The 21,118-nt window shown below is 42.9% G+C and overlaps 1 protein-coding gene across 1 annotated transcript in view; it reads left to right on the top strand.

The window, feature by feature from the left end:
- The window catches only part of GLP2R (glucagon like peptide 2 receptor), a 102,027-nt gene that overhangs the window by 1,133 nt on the left and 79,776 nt on the right, over positions 1–21,118 (top strand). The window contains 3 exon segments of the mRNA XM_019654420.1: positions 6,994–7,081; positions 9,102–9,206; positions 13,712–13,833. Of these exon segments, the coding sequence (XP_019509965.1) occupies positions 6,994–7,081; positions 9,102–9,206; positions 13,712–13,833 (315 nt within the window).

Genomic DNA, 21,118 nt, shown 5'->3' with positions numbered 1-21,118 from the left:
CCAGTCTTGTACTTATCAAAGGAGATGGGACCTTTGCTCCATCCCTTTTCAAGTTTCCATTTTTACACTGGGCTGTGATGTGAAGGAACTCCAGCTCCACTCACCCGAGTAGAGAAAGGGCCTTGAAGATGTTCTCTTCTTCCTTTGGTCCATGGGCAGAGTTAGTCCCTCGTTGCAGCCTCGGAATTCCAAATTGCCCCTGCCCCCAGAGAGGGAGGACTGGGGTGCCAGATCTCATAAGTATTCACCTTATTGGGCTTTCTTTGGTGCTAGCCCAGGACCGAATAGGCAGAAAACCCCTACTGAATTTTCTGCATTCAAATTCTCTCAGAGGCTGCCTTCAAGTCCTCACAGCAGATTGTAGATGTGAGCCCTGTCAATGGTTTCATGGAATTCTTGCTGTGGTGGCAGCCTCTGGGTGAGTGAACAGAACATTTCTGAGGGGCGGGGGACCCTGGCCTGCCTCCTACCTCAGGACTTAATTGGTTAGTGGCGGGATTTGGTTTGTTGGGGAACTTGACACAGCACTCTCACCCTTGCTTCAATTCTTTATCTTATATTACAACTGAATATAGTCAGCTAATTGTCTAGTATCGTTCACCTTCTATCCACACCCATGTTTTGATAGCCTATTGGGTACCAAGGACTGCTGCAGCACTTAACATTGTAGCATAAAATCACCTTGCTTAAACCCCACAATCAGCCTCCGAAAAAAGGATTATTACTAAATCCATTTTACAGATGGGGAAATTAAGATTTCCAGGAGTTAAATGATCACTAGCGATCATGTAGCTCGTAAGCAGTGGAGCCACTGCATCTCCTTAGGGTGTTTGAGAAACTGTGTTCTTTCTTCCCTAGCGTTCCTTGGAAGCAGTTAACATACAAATATTTATATGTTAAAACAGCAGAATCTGCAGTGGCTCAGGCTGGCTTATGATGCTGACAAAGTCACACCTTGGCCCTTCTGCTCTGGGATTTTAATAATCAATAATGTGCCTGTTAGCATGTCTCCTCCCCCTCTGCCACCCAGTCTGTTTTCAGAACCTCTTCGCTCTGTCTATCCCACAGCTTGTGTCTATAGTTCTGATGACCCTCTGTTTATAGTATATTTTATATGCTCTATACATGGCCCTCCTCTTAGTTCTCTGTCTTAAACTCCATATTCTTTCTCCAAGTGTTTATATTACAAGGCTTTGTGTAGACTATTATGATGAATTTTGCTCATAGACGCTTTCCCCGCGTGGATTATCATGGAATGTGATGTGTTTTTTTGGCAGGAAGTCTTCATAAAATTCATTTAATGAGAAATTCTCAGGGATAGTTTCATTTCTAAATTCAAGCAGGGAAATAATGCTATGGCCTCATCCTTCCGCCTCCTTCCCCACAACTCATTTAAGTTAATTAGCAATTGTTTTACATAAAAAAATACTCTGTAAGGCTGTTCAGGAGGTGAATTTGTGGCTCTTTCATACATTGCTGATGGGAGTGTAAAAAGGTATATACTTTTAAATTAAAAAAAATTTCTGGCGAGGATAGATAGCTAGGTGGTACATTATCAGCGCCTTTAAAAATGTATACTCTATGACCCAGAAATTCCAATTTAAAAAATTTCTCCCAATAAAGATATGCTCAAATGTTTAACTGTGAATATTTTCATTACAGCATCATTTATATAATCAAACATGTAAAACAACATAGATACCCTCAGCTAGAGATTTACAAAATAAATTATATCACATTCATCCATAGAAAATTATGTAGCTGTTAAAATGGTGTTTTAGAAGAATCGTTCTTGAAATGGAAATATCTTCACAATATATTTTCTAGCAAAAAAAGACTACAGAACAATATGATTTCCTTTTTGCTTAAAATTTAAAAAAAGAAAAAAAGGATTCATGTATGCAGAGAGAAGAGTCTGGAAGGAGATGATAATTTCTGATTAATAAGCCTGTGATCTCATCTTCTCTCCTTTTTGTTTATCTGTAATTTAAATTTTATTTACACTAAAGTGTATTCCTTCTATAACAAATAATATTAGAAGATTTATTTAAAGCAAATCAACAGAAGGCTTTTTCTCCCTTTTCTTTAATCTTTCCTCAGCCAAGTTAGCCATCAATGCTGGTTGCCTAAGCAAGGGAAAGACGGATCAAGATCAAGCTGGACTTTTCCAGTTAGAAAACATCCATTTGTGTATCTCCTTCCTCACTACTGTATTTGGATCTGGCTGTGATTGAACTTGGATTTGCCTCTTGAGATTTTGGTGTCTTTAGTACATTTACCTGGGAAGAGAGTCTGAGTTTGTCTGACTCTCCTAGACTGACCAAATTTAGTGTTTCGTAGGGTTTTTGTTTTGCTGTTTTTCTGCTTTTGACCATGGCCATTAGTCATGCTAAAGAACAGGGAAATAGAGAAATGTTAGTCCAGGGACAGCTCACATATATGACAAATTTTACTGTTTCTTCTCCAGCAGGAGGGTGTCCAAGGGAGGTACCTGAGAACACACACAACATTTTATTCAAGAAAGGGTCTTACTTTTGTGACTTGGAAGATTCTGGAAGCTTATGATTTATCAACTTAGCTGCTAAATATAATATAGAGTCAGTTATGGTCTCATCAGGGTGTGTATTTCTTTAAACATCCTAATGTGTTAATAAACTTTTGTCTTGGCTCGTGGGCCATAACTCAGAGAGATATATTATTGATTTGTCATTAAAGTCATTGGAAACTGAAGCCAAGGGATAAATGCTAATTATTTCATTATCATTATTTACTGGCTAATTTCATGGTTCCCAAATGGAGTGCTAAGTTGCCCCAGGGCACTGCTGGGAGCTCACAGGAGTACTGTAAGATATTTTAATTTTTTGAGGGAAGCAGTGATCCATGACATCTGCCAGACACTGTGAGAATGAATAGCTCAAGGTAGTTCATGGTTTCAACATTACATCGTGCTTCACTCCTTTCGGTAATGTCGTATCTTTGCTGTGATAAAGCTGCTTTGCACAGTTGCTGTGATAAAAAGCAAGTACCGCACAAAAATCAATGTGGAAAAAAGGTGGTGGTGCCCAATCCGAGCCGTAGGTTTGAGAAGTTATGTAAGCCTTAGGAGGCACTAAGTCATTAGGATGTAAATACTTATGAAGTTGTTTGCACCTACCTACTTAATAAATGGGACTTTAGGTATTTATTTTGGCCTGGGGTGCTGTGGAATAATTGTGGAGACACTAAAGACACTGCACCATTGAGAAAGTTTGGGACCTTTTAGTCTAATGATGGCCATACTAGTTTTTCTTCAAAAAGTTAACTGTGTGATTCTCTGAAATATATGCAAAGGAACTATTCACAGACCCCATTATGAATGTAATAGTATTGGGCAGTGGTGTGCGTGCTGGGCAGAGGAAGCAGAGAGTAAATTGCACTAATTATTCAGGAGGTGAAAACTGGCTACCCAGGAAGCTCATAAAATTTTTTTTTTTGCTTTGTTTTGGCTGAGTGTGTGTGTGTGTGCATGTGTGTGTGTGCATGCATGCATGTGTGTGTGTGCGTGCATGTGTGTGTGCGTGTGTGCGTGTATGTGTACATGTGTGTTTGAATACCTTTTGGCGGAGCAACTCCCCAATTTATAATAGGCTCCTCCACTCCCTCTTTTTATACCCGTCTCACTTCATTCTTTCAGGCTGTCTACCTGGTCCAAGAAAGCATCTGAGTTTCTTACTCCTTGTGAGAGGAGATAAAGCCTCAAAGCCAACTGATTAACCGGGCAACCTTAGCCCAGATCACATATTTAACCCCTCTCGTGTTCATGTCCCCCTTCCCCCTCTCTATCCACAACTGTGCCTGTGTTTCTTTAGCTGGAAAATGAGAGACAATGAGGACAATAACTCCAGTCCTGTGCTAAGTGTTTGTATTCAGAGGTGAAAGGCATAGCTCACCCACTGATGACAGGACGTGATGTGCCATCGGAATCAGTAGTGTGTGGGGGTCACAGGGCGCTGAGGGGAAGGGCTACTAGCTCAAGACCAGTGAGAGAAGTTGTCAGGTATGACAGGGGTGAGTAGGCTTGGGTTGAGCCTTGAGAGACGAGTAGAGAGTGAGACAGGTGAAGATGAGGGTGGAAGGGAAGTACCAGTGGGAAGTGCAAAAATGTAAAGGCATGAAAGAGCATGACCGGAGATGACAGGGTTGGGACCGGGCGGCTGAGATATTAACTCTCACGTTGACAAGGCCACGCGGGGAAGACTTCAGGCAGGAGCATCCTGTGCTCAGTCTGCCGTTGGACTTATTATCACTCTGGAACAGGGTTGGGGGATTGTGGCACCAGTCCAGAGATGGAGGAAATGGGAGGCAGGGTTGTCTGTCCAGGAGAGAAATTTAGGAGGACAGAATCTGGTGCCTAGATGGGTGTGGGGTTGAGGGAGTGGGAGGAGTCAAGGACAACCCCTGGTTTCTGGTCCGTGACTGAGAGGACAACGGTGTCCATACTGAGCCACTGGGGGAAGAGCCTATGTGGAAGCAGAGGATGACAGGGTCAGAATGTCACTTGACTTTGGGTACCAGCCAATTATACACAGCTGACTCTTGAGCAACATGGGTTTGAACTGCGCAGGTCCACTTATATGTGAATTTTTTTCAATAAATACCGATAATGTTTTGATCCACAGTTGAGAGTCCACAGGTGCTGGGGGCCAACTGTATGTGCTAATCTCCATGATTTATGTAGGGAACCAGAGCATCCACAGAGTTTGGTATCTGCAAGGGGTCCTGGAACCAGTCCCCCACATATCCTGGGGGACAATTAAGTTTTGGAGGAGTCAATATTTATACATGGATTTTTGAGCGTTGAGAGTATCAGGACCCCTAACCCCCTGTGTTGTTCAAGGGTCAACTATAATTGTCTTATCTTTAGGAGATTCTAAGTCCTTTAGGGAAAAGAATGTGTTTTGCTCATTTTTTGTATCCTCTTCAATTCCTCCCTAATGCAAAGCCTGGCACACAATAGGTACTCAATAAAGATGAGTAAACTCAAGGGGAAAAGCCCTTTTAAGGCCAAAAGAAGTGGTACAAAAACACAATTAGAAGTTGTTAGACAACCCAATTGTCTAGAAAGCCCAAAAAGTGTGTGCTGTATATCCAAGGTTTTATGGGGTGGAATAGTTAATGTTAGAAAGAAAAAAGTCCCAAAGCTTCAGCACAGTAACAGAGCATCTGTCCACCCAATGTCTTTGACTCTGACCCACAGGCACATGGTCAGGATGGCGCAGGCCCCTGCAATTCCTCTGGTCCTCCTCTGACACATGATCGAGCCCTCTTAGTGTACGGCTCCTTTCTTTGAGATCTGCATGGACTTAGAAGCATGCAACTATTCATCTGGTTAAGGTGTGAAACCTCAGGACTAGCATATTGTATCCGCTTAAAATGTCAACCTCACTTGAAGATTTTGTAAAAAAATCTTTCATACTTGCATTAAAATCAATATGATTAGATTATGAAGTGGTGTGTTATTTGTGTAGGTTGTGTGTGCCCTCCTGTTGTAGTTGAGCCTTGGTTGCTATTGGCACGTCAATGGAGGGATTAACCCTCAGGCTGATTGATTATGAGGACTGGCTGTAACTACAGGAGAGGAGCTGCTGTGCAGGGACTGACCCTACAGAGCAGGATTCACTTTAGCTGGGCTTTGGTGCATGCTCAGCCTGCCCTTTGGGTGTGTCATCTGTGGAGGCAGCCAGGTGGCGTTCCAGCTCAGTCTGAAGATGGCCACCAGATGTGCCATCCCCAGGGCCTCCTGGGAGGGGCCTCACCAAAGGCCGAGTTCAGCCGAAACCTATGCCTGCTGAAGGCCACCTGGAATGAGCCACAAAGCAATTCTCAGGTGACCGCCACCTGCACTGTGTTGGGAGGTGCCTGGGAGAGGCTAAGCTGTGAACTAAGGCTGACTGCCACTAGTGCCAAGCTTGGGGCTGCTCAGCAGGAAGTATGGGGCATGCAGAGGCTCGATGCTGCTTGTTTGGGGTTTGTGAACCTTTGAGAAATTTTAGGAATATCCACAGCATGAGCCAAGAGAGGCTGTTTTTATGGAAAACCCACCAGAAGCAGATTGGGTGGGCTTGCAGGTTGGGTAGGGCAGGGTTTCAGAGAATCACTAGGGCAGGGCAAATGGTGTTAGACAGGTTAATGGAGGCTCAGATATGGTGGTTGCCTGTGTCTGCATGCCTGGAGTGGGGAGGGCTTAACAAAGGAACTATGGCTTCTGCTTGCACTTCTGTCTGGGAGAAAGCTGCCCCTCCAGCCCTCTCCCTCAAGGCAGACAACTCAGTTCTTCTCCATATGCCCCTAGTACCTTTCAAACTGCTGCCTCAGCACTGGAGCTCAGAGCTTGTGATTCTGTCAGTAAGTAAGTCCATGTGTGAGCCCTTTAAGAGGAACATCTGGGACTCTAGCCACCCTCCATCTCACCCAGCCACAATCTCCTCTGCTTTTCACAGCCAGAAGTTCTGGGGGTTTTCCCCTTGGCAATGGAATCCTGGGCTGGGGAGCCTGGTGTCAGGCTGGGACCCCTCACTCCTCTGGGGGGGGAGGACCAAGACATCCCTCCCGATTTTCAACCGCCACATACGGGTGTGCAACCAACCAATTCCACATCTCTGCCCCTCCTGCCAGTCTCGAGGTGGCTTCTTTTGTATGTCCTTAGTTGTAAGACTTCTGTTCAGTTAGACTTCAGGTGATTCTCAATGATGGGTGTTCTGTAGTTTAGTTGTAATTTTGATGTGGTCAAGAGAGGAGACAAGCACAGTGTTTACCTACTTCGGCATCTTGACCAAAAATTCTATATGTATATTTTAAATAGAACATAAGAAACAAAAGGAATTCTGTTTCTCGGTGCAGGCCATTATGGACGCTTCAGTTGAAAGGTTTGAGAATCATGGTATGAGATAACAAGGCCACCTATGTGCTTGCAGCTAACTGGACCATTTCAAACACAGTTTTTTTTCTGCTCAGGCTACAGGATCTCTCCTTGAGGCGACAACTCGGAAGTGGGCTCAGTACAAAGAGAAGTGCCTGAAAGACTTACTCAAGGAACCTTCTGGTAAGCACATATATTAGTTATCTATGGTTGTGTAATCAATAGCCCCAAAGCTTAGTGGCTTAAAACAGAAATAATCATTTATTATCTCTCATTGTTTCTGTGAGTCAGGAATTCAGACAGAACACGTAGGGGATGGCTTATTTCTGCTCTACAATGTCTGGAGTTTAGTTGGAAGACTCAAAGGCTGGGGGCCGAAATCATCTGGAGGGTTGTTCACACCCATGTCTGCTGGGAGATGCTCGCTCTCAGCTGAGAGTTGAGCTGGGACTGTTGCCCAGAAAACTTCCACATGGCCTCTCCGTATTGGCCTGGGCTTCCTCACAGCACGCTGCTGGGTTCCAAGGGCTAGCATTGAGCAGAGGCCAGATTGCCTTTTATGACCTAGCCTCAGAAGCCACTTCTGCCATGCTCAGTTTGATCAGACAGTTCTAAAGCCTACCCAGGTTCAAGGGGAGGGATGATAGACCCCCACCTCTCATAGTAAAAGAACATGTGAGATGTGATACATATGTGTGTGGCCGTCTTTGATAAAAGCCACAGCACACTCAACACCTAATCACATGACATGAGCAACTGAGTGTGTGGTAAGTGGAGTGATGGGGGTTGGTAGGCGAGGGGTGGTGGGGTGGTCCTCAGTCTCTCAGAGTGTTAACTGAAGCTGAATCATAACATTTTTCTTATCCAGATCTACACTAAGTTTAGAGCATTCTAGCAAATTTTTTAATAGTTTGGTCAGTCCATGGCCTCCTTTACCCACAAGCTGCCTTTTTGGGGATATCAGATTCTTTTTTTAAAAATATATATATAAAAAGGAGCATTGGCTCATCATCCCTGTGCACTGGGGCCTATGGATGAAAGCTGTCCCCTCTTTGTTCTCCCAGCTTCTTTCAGATCATTTCATTCAGCAGCCCGAAGGTTGACAGGACACTATAAACTCTCTTTCTTTTCCTGACCCAAAGGCAGTGACAGCCTTCAAGCCATACCATTCTCCCTGTAACTATTCCTTCAGCCCAGGCAGGCAGCAATTAATGCTTGATCTGATACAAAAACACCTCTCACTTTAGGGAATCCTGTTCTTTAAAATCAAAGTAGGCCAGGTTTTCTACCTGGAGCCATGCTTTGAGCAGCTCAGCCAGGTGAGTACTGCCTCACACAGACCAGGTGCTGACACCTGGCAGCCAGGTCGACAAGGTACCCCAAACTAGTGTATTACCTAGCAGATCTGCATGTGTAGGGTCTCGATGCAAGTAACCTGGATGTTCACCCGGAGTTCTAGCTTAATAGGGAGCAGATAATGGGGAATGATGCTTGGCTTCCAGCAGTGAGGAGCCTGCAATATGGACATTTGGGATTCAGCCTGAAACCCTTCGTTTGATTCTGGGAGGCCTATAAGGCTGGGGCTTATGTTAGTAGCTTCTCATTGCCAAGCAGTGGGGTGTAAATCATTCCCTGAGCTTGAGATGGCTCAAATATTTCATAATGATCATCAGATTAGTCTTCAAAGAAAAAAATGTGACCAGGTAGTGCTTGTGCCAGGTACACATGACAAAGAACTTTAATTCTGCAGGTACCCTCATATCCACTGGTCATTTTGCACGTTTCACAGTAAGGGTGTTCCGGGATCTAATTAATGAAGGTTTGACAATTATCTAGTTAATTATGGAACATAAGATGCTGGCTAAACCGAGTGTCCTCCTGACCCTGAGTTTCTGTGAGAGTTCAGTTCATGTAAAGTAAACCCAAATCAGCGTGACGTGTACATTGACATAACTGACTGGATCACTGCCAGAGGTCAAGTTGGGTAGACAAAAACAAAGTTCTTGGGGATGGATTAAACAGTCTTGCCTTCCCCATATTGTTTCTCATCCTTGATGCATCTGGTATACCTGTGCTGGTCCCTGTGCAGGTTTCTCCAGCTTCCAATGCCAGGAAGGAGGGCTCTGGGCTCCTGGTACCTGTGCCTCCATCAGTAGACCCAGTGTTCCAATGGTGCTGTTCATTTGGCCTCTTCTCTCTGCAGGCATATTTTGTAATGGGACCTTTGATCGGTATGTGTGCTGGCCTCATTCCTCTCCAGGAAATGTCTCCGTTCCCTGCCCATCATACTTACCTTGGTGGCGTGAAGGTAATATGTCTTATTTGACCAATTTCTGACAGTTTCCTTAAAGGTTGGTCCCTCCTGCGTGGCCAGCCAGGGAGCAGTTAGAGAAAGGGCTCCTACTAAGTGCTTTTCTCAAGTCTTCTTCCACAAAAGTTCTCCTTCTAAGTCATCAGTAATACATGTTTCTTCTTCTCTCTGCTTCTCCTCTTGTCTTCCTGCAATTCTTCTGTGCCTGGATGTTCCATTAATATAAATCTTCTTTTCTGTGATGATAATAGAGTCTAGGCCTGACTTCCAAAGAATTTGCTGCAGTGAGGGTGAGAATTATAACCATGATGGAGAGAAGAAAGAGACGGGGGAGAAAGATTGGGACCCTCACATTTATGCAACTTTGGCTTGTCAGATAAGAGGAAGGATGTCAAAACTCCCCTTGTAATAACAGTGGAAGGAGGTGTTATTGAACTGGTGTTTTTAACCCCATGGAACTTGAATGGAGAATTTAACCAGTCAGCTTGCCCTGATCCCGCTTAAAGGAAGTGACTATTATTTAGGGCTTCAGGGTGATATCCCACCCCTACCTCCCCCAGCAACTCAGCCTCTTGTTGTTTTACTGGAATAAGAGAGAAACAATTACTGGTTAGAACTCTTTTGCTTTTCACCAAAGACCATGGACAAATCTAAGAACAGATGAAACTATTCTCAAGAAACAGAAGCAGTTACAAAGTTCCAGGCAAAACAAAGTGAGAATGGGTTTCTAAGGAGGCGAGATAGTGGCATTTTATACTTAATTTCAGTCCAAGAAATGGTCAGGTCAGTTAACATTTGGTTTCAATTTTTTGAGGCCTCTAAGTGCAAAGAGAGGGTTTCAAAGGAAGGTGCATTTCTGGGTGGGAGAGCTATTGACATCTTTTATGAAACTGTCTTCTGGTGAGATCCAGGATCCAGTGGAATTAGGAGATATGGGGATATGAGGTTCAAGGGAAGGTGAAAGGGGAGATACCAGAGAGCTTGCTGGACCTGCAGAGTCAGTTCAGGGAGGAAGAAAGAACACTGGACATGGAATCAGGAGCCCTGAGGTTAGACCCCATCCCTCTATTCCATACTCAGACTTTCGGCAAATCGCCAGAGCCCTCAGCTGTGGTTTTCTTGTAAAATTGAAGTGAATAATAGCTAATTCTTAAGGTCATCTTGAGAAATAAGTGAGAAGGCACACACCGAGTCAGCCACACAGTAGGTGCTTTGTAAATGGGAACTGAGTCTGAGGCTGAGTTTGAGCCCCTTGGACTCCTTCAGGCCTTTGAGGCCCCAAATGTCCATGGACTCCTCAAGGGCACACGGACTAGACCACCAGTGCCCAGCTCCACCATCTCCGTGTTCCTTCCCAAGTGCTGAAAATAGAGGTCCATTTCACTGCAAGGGAAAAACTGATCAAAAATCTAAACTTACAAAGAAGTGGAGCTAAGCCTTTTTTTTTAAAAAAAAAGAATGCGTTCTGGGCTTTTAGAACCTGGCAAGGGGAGTGTGTTTTGCAAAAGACAGGAAGTTGCTTTCCCACTCATCCTTTTGTGCATTAAATCGTTAGAAACCAAATGGGTCCCTGAAGTGAAAGGAGAATGTAGAGCCAGTAGAGAAGGAATGGAGAAACATTCTTGTGAGATAAGATTAGAGGGAGGGTCAATAGAATATGAGAAGGGAGCTTGTGTAACAGAGGAAACAGGCTATCATGGCATATAAGACTGAGTATGAGGCTGGGGCCTGATTGCTTAGGAAGTTCTATATTGCCCTAAGGGTTTTAAACTTTCCTCTGTAGAGAAAGATTATGAGGAGCTGCTGAAGGCATCAGGGCATGAGAAGGACATGATGAGATCTGTGGTGTAGGGCGATGACATTGCTGGCCTGTGGCTGTTAGACTGAGGCATGGAGGGGGATCAGGGATGCACGTTTGGAAGCTACTGCAGTGGTCCAGAAAAAGAGATCATGCGAATGTGGACTCAGGAATGTGCAAGAGGTTGGAGGGAAGAGGAAAGAGTAAACAAAAATATTGGAGGTAGAACTGTCAGGACTTATCAGGTGAAGTGAGAATTGAGGGACAGAGAAGACTGAGAAATGGAGGAGAAAAAAACATTCTCAAATTCCACCTGACTCCACTGACACTCAGCCCTCATCTGGTTGGTAGCTAAGTCCCCTGGTCCCCCATCCCCTCCATCTCCCCACGGCTCATCACTCTCAGCCATTGTTCCCGAGCTCCTCACTGGTTTCCTGCCTCAGTCCGGCCCCCTTCCAGCCACCGCCACAAAGCTTTCTAAAATGCACATTGGATAATGTTGGCCCATCACCAACACCTCTCAGTGGTGCTCAAGAACTTCCATCACCTGGCCCTGCTGACCTCTCTAGCATTTCCTTCCACCTCCACTTCAGCCAGATAAATAGCCCCCAGGCTCCTACACTTGCCCAGCCATTCCCCTCCCCAATACCTTTGTCCACACTTTTCTGTCTGTATAGGCTGTAATAACATATAAATCCAACTTTAATCCTCAGCTTGAAACTTCGTTCTTCTAGAAAATTTCTCTGGCTACTCCCCACAAGGGCAACGGCCCTCTGCCTCTCTGAGGCCTCATAAGGGCCGTCTTCCATCTTAGCATTTACAACACTTGATGACATTTTGATGTGCACATCCCCCCTCGCCTGCCGCTAGACCTGGAGCTGTGCCTCCTTCATCTTTGCATATCCAGCACAGAGCCTTATGGCTGGCATGGAGAACACAGGTGTCAGGTGACATTATGGCATTCACTCATTCAACAAACATTTATTGAGCACCTACTGTGTAGCAAGCATTATTTTAAGTGCTTAGGCTATGTTAGTGAGCAACACAGAATAAAATTCCTCTCGTTGGGGGGCTCACATTCTAGCAGCAGAGACAGACAATATTCAAGAAACATCATAACTAAGTAACGTATAGAGTGTTTGAATGTGATGTATTTTAAACAAGCTGGGGGAGAGATGGGAGGGTTGGAGTAGGGGTAGTGAGCTGCTATTATAAATTGGGAGATGAGGCTTTATGACAAGGTGATGTGTTACTGAAAACTTAAAGGAGGTAAGGGATTTCGCCAATAAGGGGAGAGAAGGAGTCAATGAGTTCAAGTTGTGTACTATTTGGGCATTGTGTCTGGTGTGTTCCATAAAACGCAAGGAGGCCAATGCTGCTGGAGTGAAGGGGGAGGAGAAGCAACAGGAGGTTACATCTGAGAGTGCTGGGGCCAGACCTGACAGGGCTCTGGGGGAGGCCATAAGGACTCTTGACTCGTTTTCAGAGAGCCCGTGGATGACTTGAGGTGAGGCCTGACATAATGTGACTGACATGTTATTCAGCTCGCTCTGACTGCTGGCTTAACTGTAGACCAGGGGCATGCATACTGAATGCCTTCACAATAATTCCGGTGAGAGACAATGGTGGCCCCAGTTAGGGTGGAAGAAGGGAGTGAAAAGCAGTGCTCAGATTCTGGATATAGTTGAAGGTAGAGATGACAGGATTAGCTGATGAAGGGTACGATAGACAGAAAAAAAAACCCAAAGATGACTCCAAGGTTTGGGGCTAGAAAACTGATAAGATGGGTTTGCCATCAATGGAGGCAGGAAAATATGTGGGTGGAGCAGGCTTGAGGAGAAGATGAAGAGTTTGATTTGGGGTGCGTCGTTTGAGGTGTCAATTAGACACGCTAACAAGGCTGTCAGGTGGGTAAGTGGAAATACGATGTGAAGACCCGTTAATTAAATTCTGCAAATACGTAGTTATTGTTGGCCCACTATATGCAGGATCGAGAGTATGAAGTTCCAACAAATTTTTATTTCTCATTTGCAAGTCCAGTCCTTTGTCATCCAGGTAGGAGGACAATCCCTTTGGGGAAGGGCTTCTGGGAAATATGTGATTGAGTCACCAATGGACATCACCATGGAAAGAAGTGTTGCCCATCATTTGCACAAACACACGTTCACTTAATCCTCCCCCAGACTGTGGAGGGCCAGTCCCATTATTATCCCCAGCTTTGATAGTTTGAAACTGAAAGGCCCAAAGAGTGGGAGAGCCAGGCCCAAGGCCACAAAGCTCGTACATGGCAGAGCAGGCTTCGTGCACCACTTTCTCTTCTTCATGGCACCACCTCTTGAGCATCAGGAAGAGATGCCCCACTGAGCAAGCACGCAGAGCGCCAACAGGCGTCTCCCAGCTGGCCTGCCCCTTGGAGGGCTGTTACATCCCTAAGTCACCAGGGGCTGTTCTAGCTTCAGAGACTTTGGTAAACACGGAAGCCATTAATGGATCATGGTTTGTTATGAAATGTAGAGGCTTTTGTGGTTTTTCTTTCTGTCCCAAATAAACAGTAGGGATGTTAATGAGCCCCCAAACGGGGAAGTGAAAACCCCTTTTCCCTGGGATTTTCCACAGCTTTGCAGTGAGGACTAGGGCCTGACCATGTGCTCAGGGAGTGGGCTGTGTGTTGTGACCTTTCCCCCAGAGCTGTGTTTACTTTCAGAGAACGCAGGAAGGGCCTACAGACACTGCTTGGCTCGGGGCACTTGGCAGCTGCTGAAGAACTCCACAGATATTTGGCAGGATGACTCAGAATGCGCTGAGAATCACAGCTTCAAAGAGAACGTGAGTCGGCCTGGTTCGGTGATAACGTGCTCCAGGGCTCAAAATACCTTCCGTCAGGGGCCCCACATGGCAGGCTGGCTTTCAGGGCCACACAAAAAGCCTTTCCCCAGCTTGTCCACCCCAGACTCACGGAGGAAAGTCCTCAGTCACACACAAAAGCACCCCTTCTGGCAGCCACTGAATTTCTTCTAAGGCTAGGGTGAAATGTGAACCCCTAAGGGAAGTCAGCCTTCCAACTTTGGTCCTACCCTTTCTGCTTGCTGTTCCCTCTGCCTGGAACACGCTTCCCCGGCTCTCCTGCAGCTTCTCCCTCTCATCATTCAGGTTTCAGTTCAATGTCTCCTTCAAAGCAAAGTCGTCTGTGGCCACCCCATCGAGAGTGGCTCTCACAGTCACTTTCCGCCACCCAGATGTAGTCCCTTTACAACTCCTGTCACTCTCTGACAGGAGAGTGCTCCTGTGTTTGGTTATTTGTTATCTGGTCCCCTCATTAGAATGCGGACTGAATGGGAGCAGGAGATGTGTGTGTCTAAGGGAACACACACTGAGCACAGGGTTCCGAGGTGAAGGTCAAGGCCAGACAGCCCGACTCTCTTCCAGACTCTTGGCTTCCTCGCTCCTCATACCCAGACCCTTTGCCTCTATGTGACCCTGTTCTTCATCCATCCCATGGGGGTCATATTTATTGCATGTGATCTCTGTGAGGATTTAAAGAATTAATAGACACACAATTCTTCTGAGAGAACCTGACCGGCAGTCAGCAGGCCATATGTAGGAGTGACTGCTCTGTCCCCAGGATCCAGCACAGTAACTGGGCAATAAATCATCATAGCCGCTCAGCAAATATTTGTTGGGTGAACAAACAAATCTGTACTTCAGACTTCTCTGCATGCATTTTCTTTCCAGGATCCTATTTTGCAGTCCCCTCAGGTACGGCTCTCCTCCCCCAAGATCTCCTGTTTGTACAAACCCCACCCACCTTCCTTCAAAGTGAAGTGCAAAAGGCAGCACGGACAGAGGAAGAGGTGTTTGGGGATCAGACAGATATCTAGGGCCGCATCTTGTTTTCTTTCATTCAGACAGACATGAAGTGTTTACTGTGTGCTAGATTTTTGCACTAGCAACTGGAGATAAACAGTGAAGAAGATATAGACGTTGCCTTCAACTAGCTTTGAGTCTCACGGGGTATAGAGACAAGGTGGAGATCTTGAGAGATGCCACCGTAAGGAGTTAGGACTTTGCACCGATAAGTAGGGGAGGGACATAACTCTGAATATGCTTCGAAAGGATCGTTCTGGCAAGTTGGAGAGAGGTCGGGAATGGGGCCAGGCTGGAGGCAGGGGTAACAAGCAGAAGCCATCGCAGTATCGCAGCCCAGAAATGGAGAGAACACCAGTAGGGGTGGAGAGAAGAGGGAGGCTGGATTTATAGGTATGGAGCAAGGAAGCAGTATGATCAGAGGCTGAAAGTGGGGCGAGAGGGCAGAGTCAAGGGCAATAAAAATCTCAGGTTGGCTTGGGCCCGTGAGAAGCTTTGAAATTCCCTACACTGAGACAGGGAACACAGAAAGAATCTTTGCCCTTTCATCTCTCTTGCATTCTAGATATTCCACTACCAAATTCTTTGCCCTAACTTGAAGACTGCAAACCATATCCCGCCTCCTGCCCCCAAGTTGTGGCTCACTTCTTTCATAATTTAGCTTGATTCTGAAATTCTTTAGCTTTCTTAAGTCATTTTAATATTTTTCCACCAGAGGGTAAAGACATTTTAATAAAGGTTGGGGATGGGGAGAGGTAAGGAGTTCAGGTTTATTAATAGAAACATTAACTGTGTGACTTAAGCCATAAAATTTCTCTCCAAGCATCCACGAAGTGGGGTTGATCATGCCAACTTTGCACAGGCTGGTGGTGAGGCCTGATGGGGCAATGGATGCAGAGTGATCCACCCACGCCCTGGCACCCACTTGCCACTCGGTAGTTACGATTACTGCATTTTGTCTCCTCAGAATGTCTTTCCTGGTCCCCAACAAACAGTGATCACAGTCCACTTGTCCATGTGGTTTTGGTGTCTGACGGTGGCTTTTCTAAAGTGGCTTCTTTGGGTTTATTTTTTAAATATATAATATTTTATTTGACATACAAAAATAAAAAGTTAATTTTCTGTTAAAAGACATATCTATATATCTATATATCTATATCTATCTATCTGTCTATCTATCTATCTATATATAAATTTTAATACTATCAAGGAGGTCTTTGAATAATTTTTGGTGCCACTTAGAAGCTAGTTATTTCAATGCCCTTTTATGTCTCATGCTGCATTAATACATGTAAGATATTAGATGCTTTAAATATAGTAAATAGTTATTAGAATAAGAAATCTTTAGTTCTTAAATAATTCTAGCTCATTGAATGTGTCAAACTTCTCTGATGAGTCTTACATTTTTTAAAATAAGTCAATACTATATTCATTAAGTTTTCAATTTAAACTTAAAGTCAAATACTTATTGACATATTTCATTGGAGTGACAATACTAATTCTAATCCTCTAATATGCTATATTTTCAAAGTAGTAATACCAATTACATACAGATTGTGCAAACAATCTAAAAAGCCTCTATACGAGGGATGAATAGAAGGATGGATACGAGATGACACCAAGTCAAGTGTTGACAGTAGAATGTGGGTGGTGGGTAGGCAGGTGCTCTTTGTCAAATTCCTTTAACTTTGCTGTGTGTTTGACCACCCTGCTTGTGGCTTGGATCCTTCAGAGCTCACTGGGAGCTGGCATGCACTTGGCTTTCCTAAGTCTGTCATATTTTCCCATCAGGAACAAAGAACCTCCCATTGTTTCCTCTGCATCTGCAGGGAATTTGTTCTAAACTTCTTTTTCAGTTTATTACTTGATTTGAGTTGACAGAATTCTGTGTTCCTTATAGTTTTACCATGTGACAGGTCACACCTCTTAAAGGTATTAAAATGATACTTGTATCTGGATTGGATTCAGCTTATCTCAAGAATTTGACTTTCATCAGGACACCAGACTCATGCTAATCACACAGCTTGAATTAGGCAAACTGTGTATTTCTCCTCTTCCCTCCTGAACTAAGCTGCTTAAGAACAATGACAAAATCATAGTTATACCTGAATATGCACCACCCTCTGGCCAGCTACTGGGACCAAAAGCCTTTGATACAGTGGGCACTTAATAAATACTGAATGAGTGATTTCACAAATTCTGAGTCAATGCATCTGTGATGGGGCCTAAGCATCAATACTGGTGCTCAAGTTCCCCAGGTGATTCTAAGGTGCAGTGGAGGCTGGGAACTGAGGCCTTAAGGAGGAATTCACCAGCAGGTGTGAGGTGCCTGCTGCTGCTTCAGAGCTTCTGTCTGCAGTGGCCCAAGTCAGGGGACAGGGACGGCAAAACAAGATTTGAAAACTGCACTTTCCAAGACAGGGAATAAAGAATTCTCTCTTTGGAAAAGTCAGGACAAGGGCATCGCCTCCCCCGCTCTGCAAATGGCCATATTTCCAAGAATTCAAATACTTAAAAAACCCCAACAACTTCTGGCCATGTTTACCTGTGTTTCTAATAGAGGGTTGAACTTTTGCCCAAAAAAGGCTAGTGTTAGTAAATCTTTGCCCTTCAGAGTTTTGGCAAACAAAATATGTTATGTTCTTTCAACGGACAAAACACTGGTGTCTTTATGCACGTTAAATCGTACTTTATAAGTAGCTTGTGTATGTGTGTGTATGTGTGTGCATGTGTGTATGTATAATATATGTGTGCACATGCATATCTGTTAACAAGTATGTTTAGATTTGTTGGTATAGAACTGTGTTTAGTAGGGTTCAAATAAATTATCTTGCCTTACTTCAAGCTGTTTTGTTTGCCTTTAAAAAAGTGCTTTCCATTCTCAAATACAGAATTGAATTGATACATAATTTGAATACATATGATTTTAATGGTAAATTTTAATTTTAAATATAACACAATATGTATCAATTGATATATATTTTTTTCCAATATTTTATTTTGAAATATTCAAACACATAGAAAAGTTAAAAGAATAATAAAATAAACACTCAAAGATCCATTCTCTAGGTTCAAAATGTATGAACATTTTGCCATATTTGCTTTCTCTCTATCTCTCTCTTTCTGAAATATTTGAAAATAATTTGCAGACATCATGAAACTTTACCCCTAAGTATTCATCAGGTATTTCCAAAGATTAAGGACATTATGCCACATAACTATAATACCATTGTTTCAACTAAGTAAAGTTAACAGCAATTTCATCATATCAGTGAATATTTCATCCATATTCAAATTTCTCCAATTGTTCCCCCTAATTTTTATAGCTTTTCTTCTCTGGACCAGGATCTCATCCAGGTTCACATATTGCATTTAGTTTTAGATCACTTTAGTATCTATCTATCTATCTATCTATCTATCTATCATCTATCTATCTATCTATCATCTATCTATCTATCTATCTATCTATCTGTCATCTTCTATCTATTTTTCATCTTTTAAGGTAGAACAGTCCTTCACACCCCCACACCCCCGACCCTGCCACCCCTCAACATTGGCTTTCTAAAGAGACCAGAAGAGCTTTATTGTAGAATGTCACACTACCTGTATTTGTTTGACTGTTTCCTCAAGTTGTCATTCAATGTGCTCCTCCGTCTTCTGTATTTCCTGTAAACTGAAAGTTAGGTTTAGAGTCTTGACAAGATTCAAGGTAATCCTTGCAGGTGCTGTGCACATTGTATAGCCTCATACCAGGAGATCAAAATGTCAGGTGTCACACTATAATGATGTTATGTTTGATTACTTGGTCAAGGTAGCAACAGCCAGATATCTCTGTGGTAAAGGTACAGTTATCCTTTTGTATTTGGTCAGTAATCGGTGGGGAGATACTTTAGCACCATGTGTTTATCTTGTTCCCTCACAAACCTTCATCAGTGTTTTCCTCTTCATTGAGGATGCTTGCTTGAATTGATTCAAGCTCCAGCATGCCTTCTACACTTACCAGCTGGCAGCCTTCTGGAAAGACCTCTTCCCTCTTCCCTTCCTTTTTGAGTATCAGTATGGACTTACAGATTGTTTTATTCACTTATACTTATTGTTCTCTTTGATGCTCAACCTTTTGTAGATTTAGCTAGTGAAATCCCTTCAAACTGACTTTTGTGTCCTTTTGTTATAATCCCATTTTGTCTTGGAGCAATTTCTTATTTTCTGGCACAAGAAGCTGGTCCAAGCTCATCTTGTATTTTCCCTGTTCCAGGCCCAAATCAGCTATTTCTGCAAAGAATCCTGGCTTCTTTAAGTGCAGGAATGGTAGTAGAAACCAAGATCTAAGCGTTAGGTGTTCTCATTGCCACTATTACTGGATCCTAGGACTTTTCAGTGTACAGGCTTAGGAATAAAACATTTTCTACAATCAAGACTTCATACTGATAAATTCTGATTTAAATTGAACATTTAGGATTTTTCCTTTTCTCCTTTTAGTTTGTATTATGTATCTTTTCTCTTTCGGTAAAAATTTTGCTTCCTAATAACATTTTCATATGTATTTACCTTTTCCTACTGTACATGTAAAATAGTTTCAACCTTAAAATATTAAAATATAAATATACTTGATGAAGTTTCAGATTTCTTTGCAACTCTTTATCCTGAGACTATACCCATGTTCAGAGTACTGTGTTCATAATTATTTGAAATAATTATTTTCTTACTTGGTCATGTTACAAATAAAGTTTTATTAATTTGTTCTTATTAGTGGTAAGGGCTTGCCTTCTTTGTTCTTCTCTTTTAATTTTATTTTTTAGTAAATAAAATATTGACAGGGTTTTAAAGCCAAAATGGTATAAAAAAAGTATCCTCAATGAAATCTCACTTCCATCGCCACCTCTACCCTATTTCTATCTACTTCCTATAGATAATAATTTTTATTATTTTTTGGTTTATCTTTTCTCTCTTTTCTTTATCTTTTTATCAAATTATAATATACATCTTACATTTATTTTTGCAAAACTAAGCAAGTATATAAATAAGTTATTTCCCCATTTTTCTTACACAAAAGACAGTGTACCAGATACCCTATTCTGCATCTTGTTTTTTCACTTAACAACATGTTCTGGAAATTACTCTATATCAGTTCCTAGGAACATTTCTCTCCCTCTTTTTTTCCCTTTACAGCTGCATAGTTCTCCACCTTGTATATCTACTACAGTTTATTCAGCCACTCTCCTATGGCCATTTGAATTATTTCCAACATTTTATTACTAATGACACTGATTTGAATAACCTTGTATGTGTATGTTGGTTCATATTTGTGGTGGAAGATCTTTTGGAAGATTCCTAGAAATGGAATTGCTGTATTAAAGGTAGATGCATACATACATAATTTTGTCAGATATTGACAAATTCCCTTCCATGGGGGTTGTACTATTTTGCCATCCCTCAGCAATGTTTGAGAATGCCTATTTCCTGGTGGGTGCATATTACTCACTGATAATGATGCACTTCATAAAGATGTTTATGTGATTTCAGATTTATCTGTTGGTACTGAGAGTGAGCTGGAGACTACCTGGGTGTTTTGGGGCCTCTAGGAAAGTAGTCAGGTTTTGGTAGAGTCCTTAATATAGAGACAGTTTAAGAAATTTTTTTAAAGGAGTGCAATTAAACCAACTGTCCCAGGTGCTATTGGTGCCCATCCATATCTCCTTGCTCTAACTAACCAATTCAGTACACAACTGTCTAGCTTCTTACCACTAGTACATGCATTTCTTTGCTGATTCTCTGGTTCTTGAGCCCACTTTGTCTGGTGAAAGGTAAGCCAGGTGTGCCAGGGAATTAATGCCCCACAGGAGTAGCCTTCAGAATGAATGCTGGTCAGCCAACGCTTTGATTTCAGTCCAGTGAAACTGATTTTGGACTTCTGATCCAGAACTTTAAAACAATAAATCATGTTGTTTTTAAGCCACCAAATTTGTGGTAATTTGTTACAGAGGTCACAGGAAATTCATATAAAACGGCATCTTAAAAAAAAATTGGTGAAAGAGTGAATGCTTTCCCCTAAAATCTTTTAACAAAGTAATAAGCTCACTCTTTTCACTTCTGTTTAACATTGTATTGTAGGTCCTAGCCAAAGCAATAAGGCAAGAAAATAAATAAAAATATGGAGTTTGGAAAAGAACAAGTAAAAATGTTATTCACAGACATAATCGCCTATAGAAAACCCCAAGGAATCTACACAAAACACTACTGATACTAA

Source organism: Hipposideros armiger, unplaced genomic scaffold (genome assembly GCF_001890085.2).
Source record: "Hipposideros armiger isolate ML-2016 unplaced genomic scaffold, ASM189008v1 scaffold_222, whole genome shotgun sequence".
NCBI classification, from domain to species: Eukaryota; Metazoa; Chordata; class Mammalia; order Chiroptera; family Hipposideridae; genus Hipposideros; species Hipposideros armiger.
Note: the sequence above shows the minus strand (reverse complement) of the source record. Positions and strands in the feature narration are given on the sequence as shown.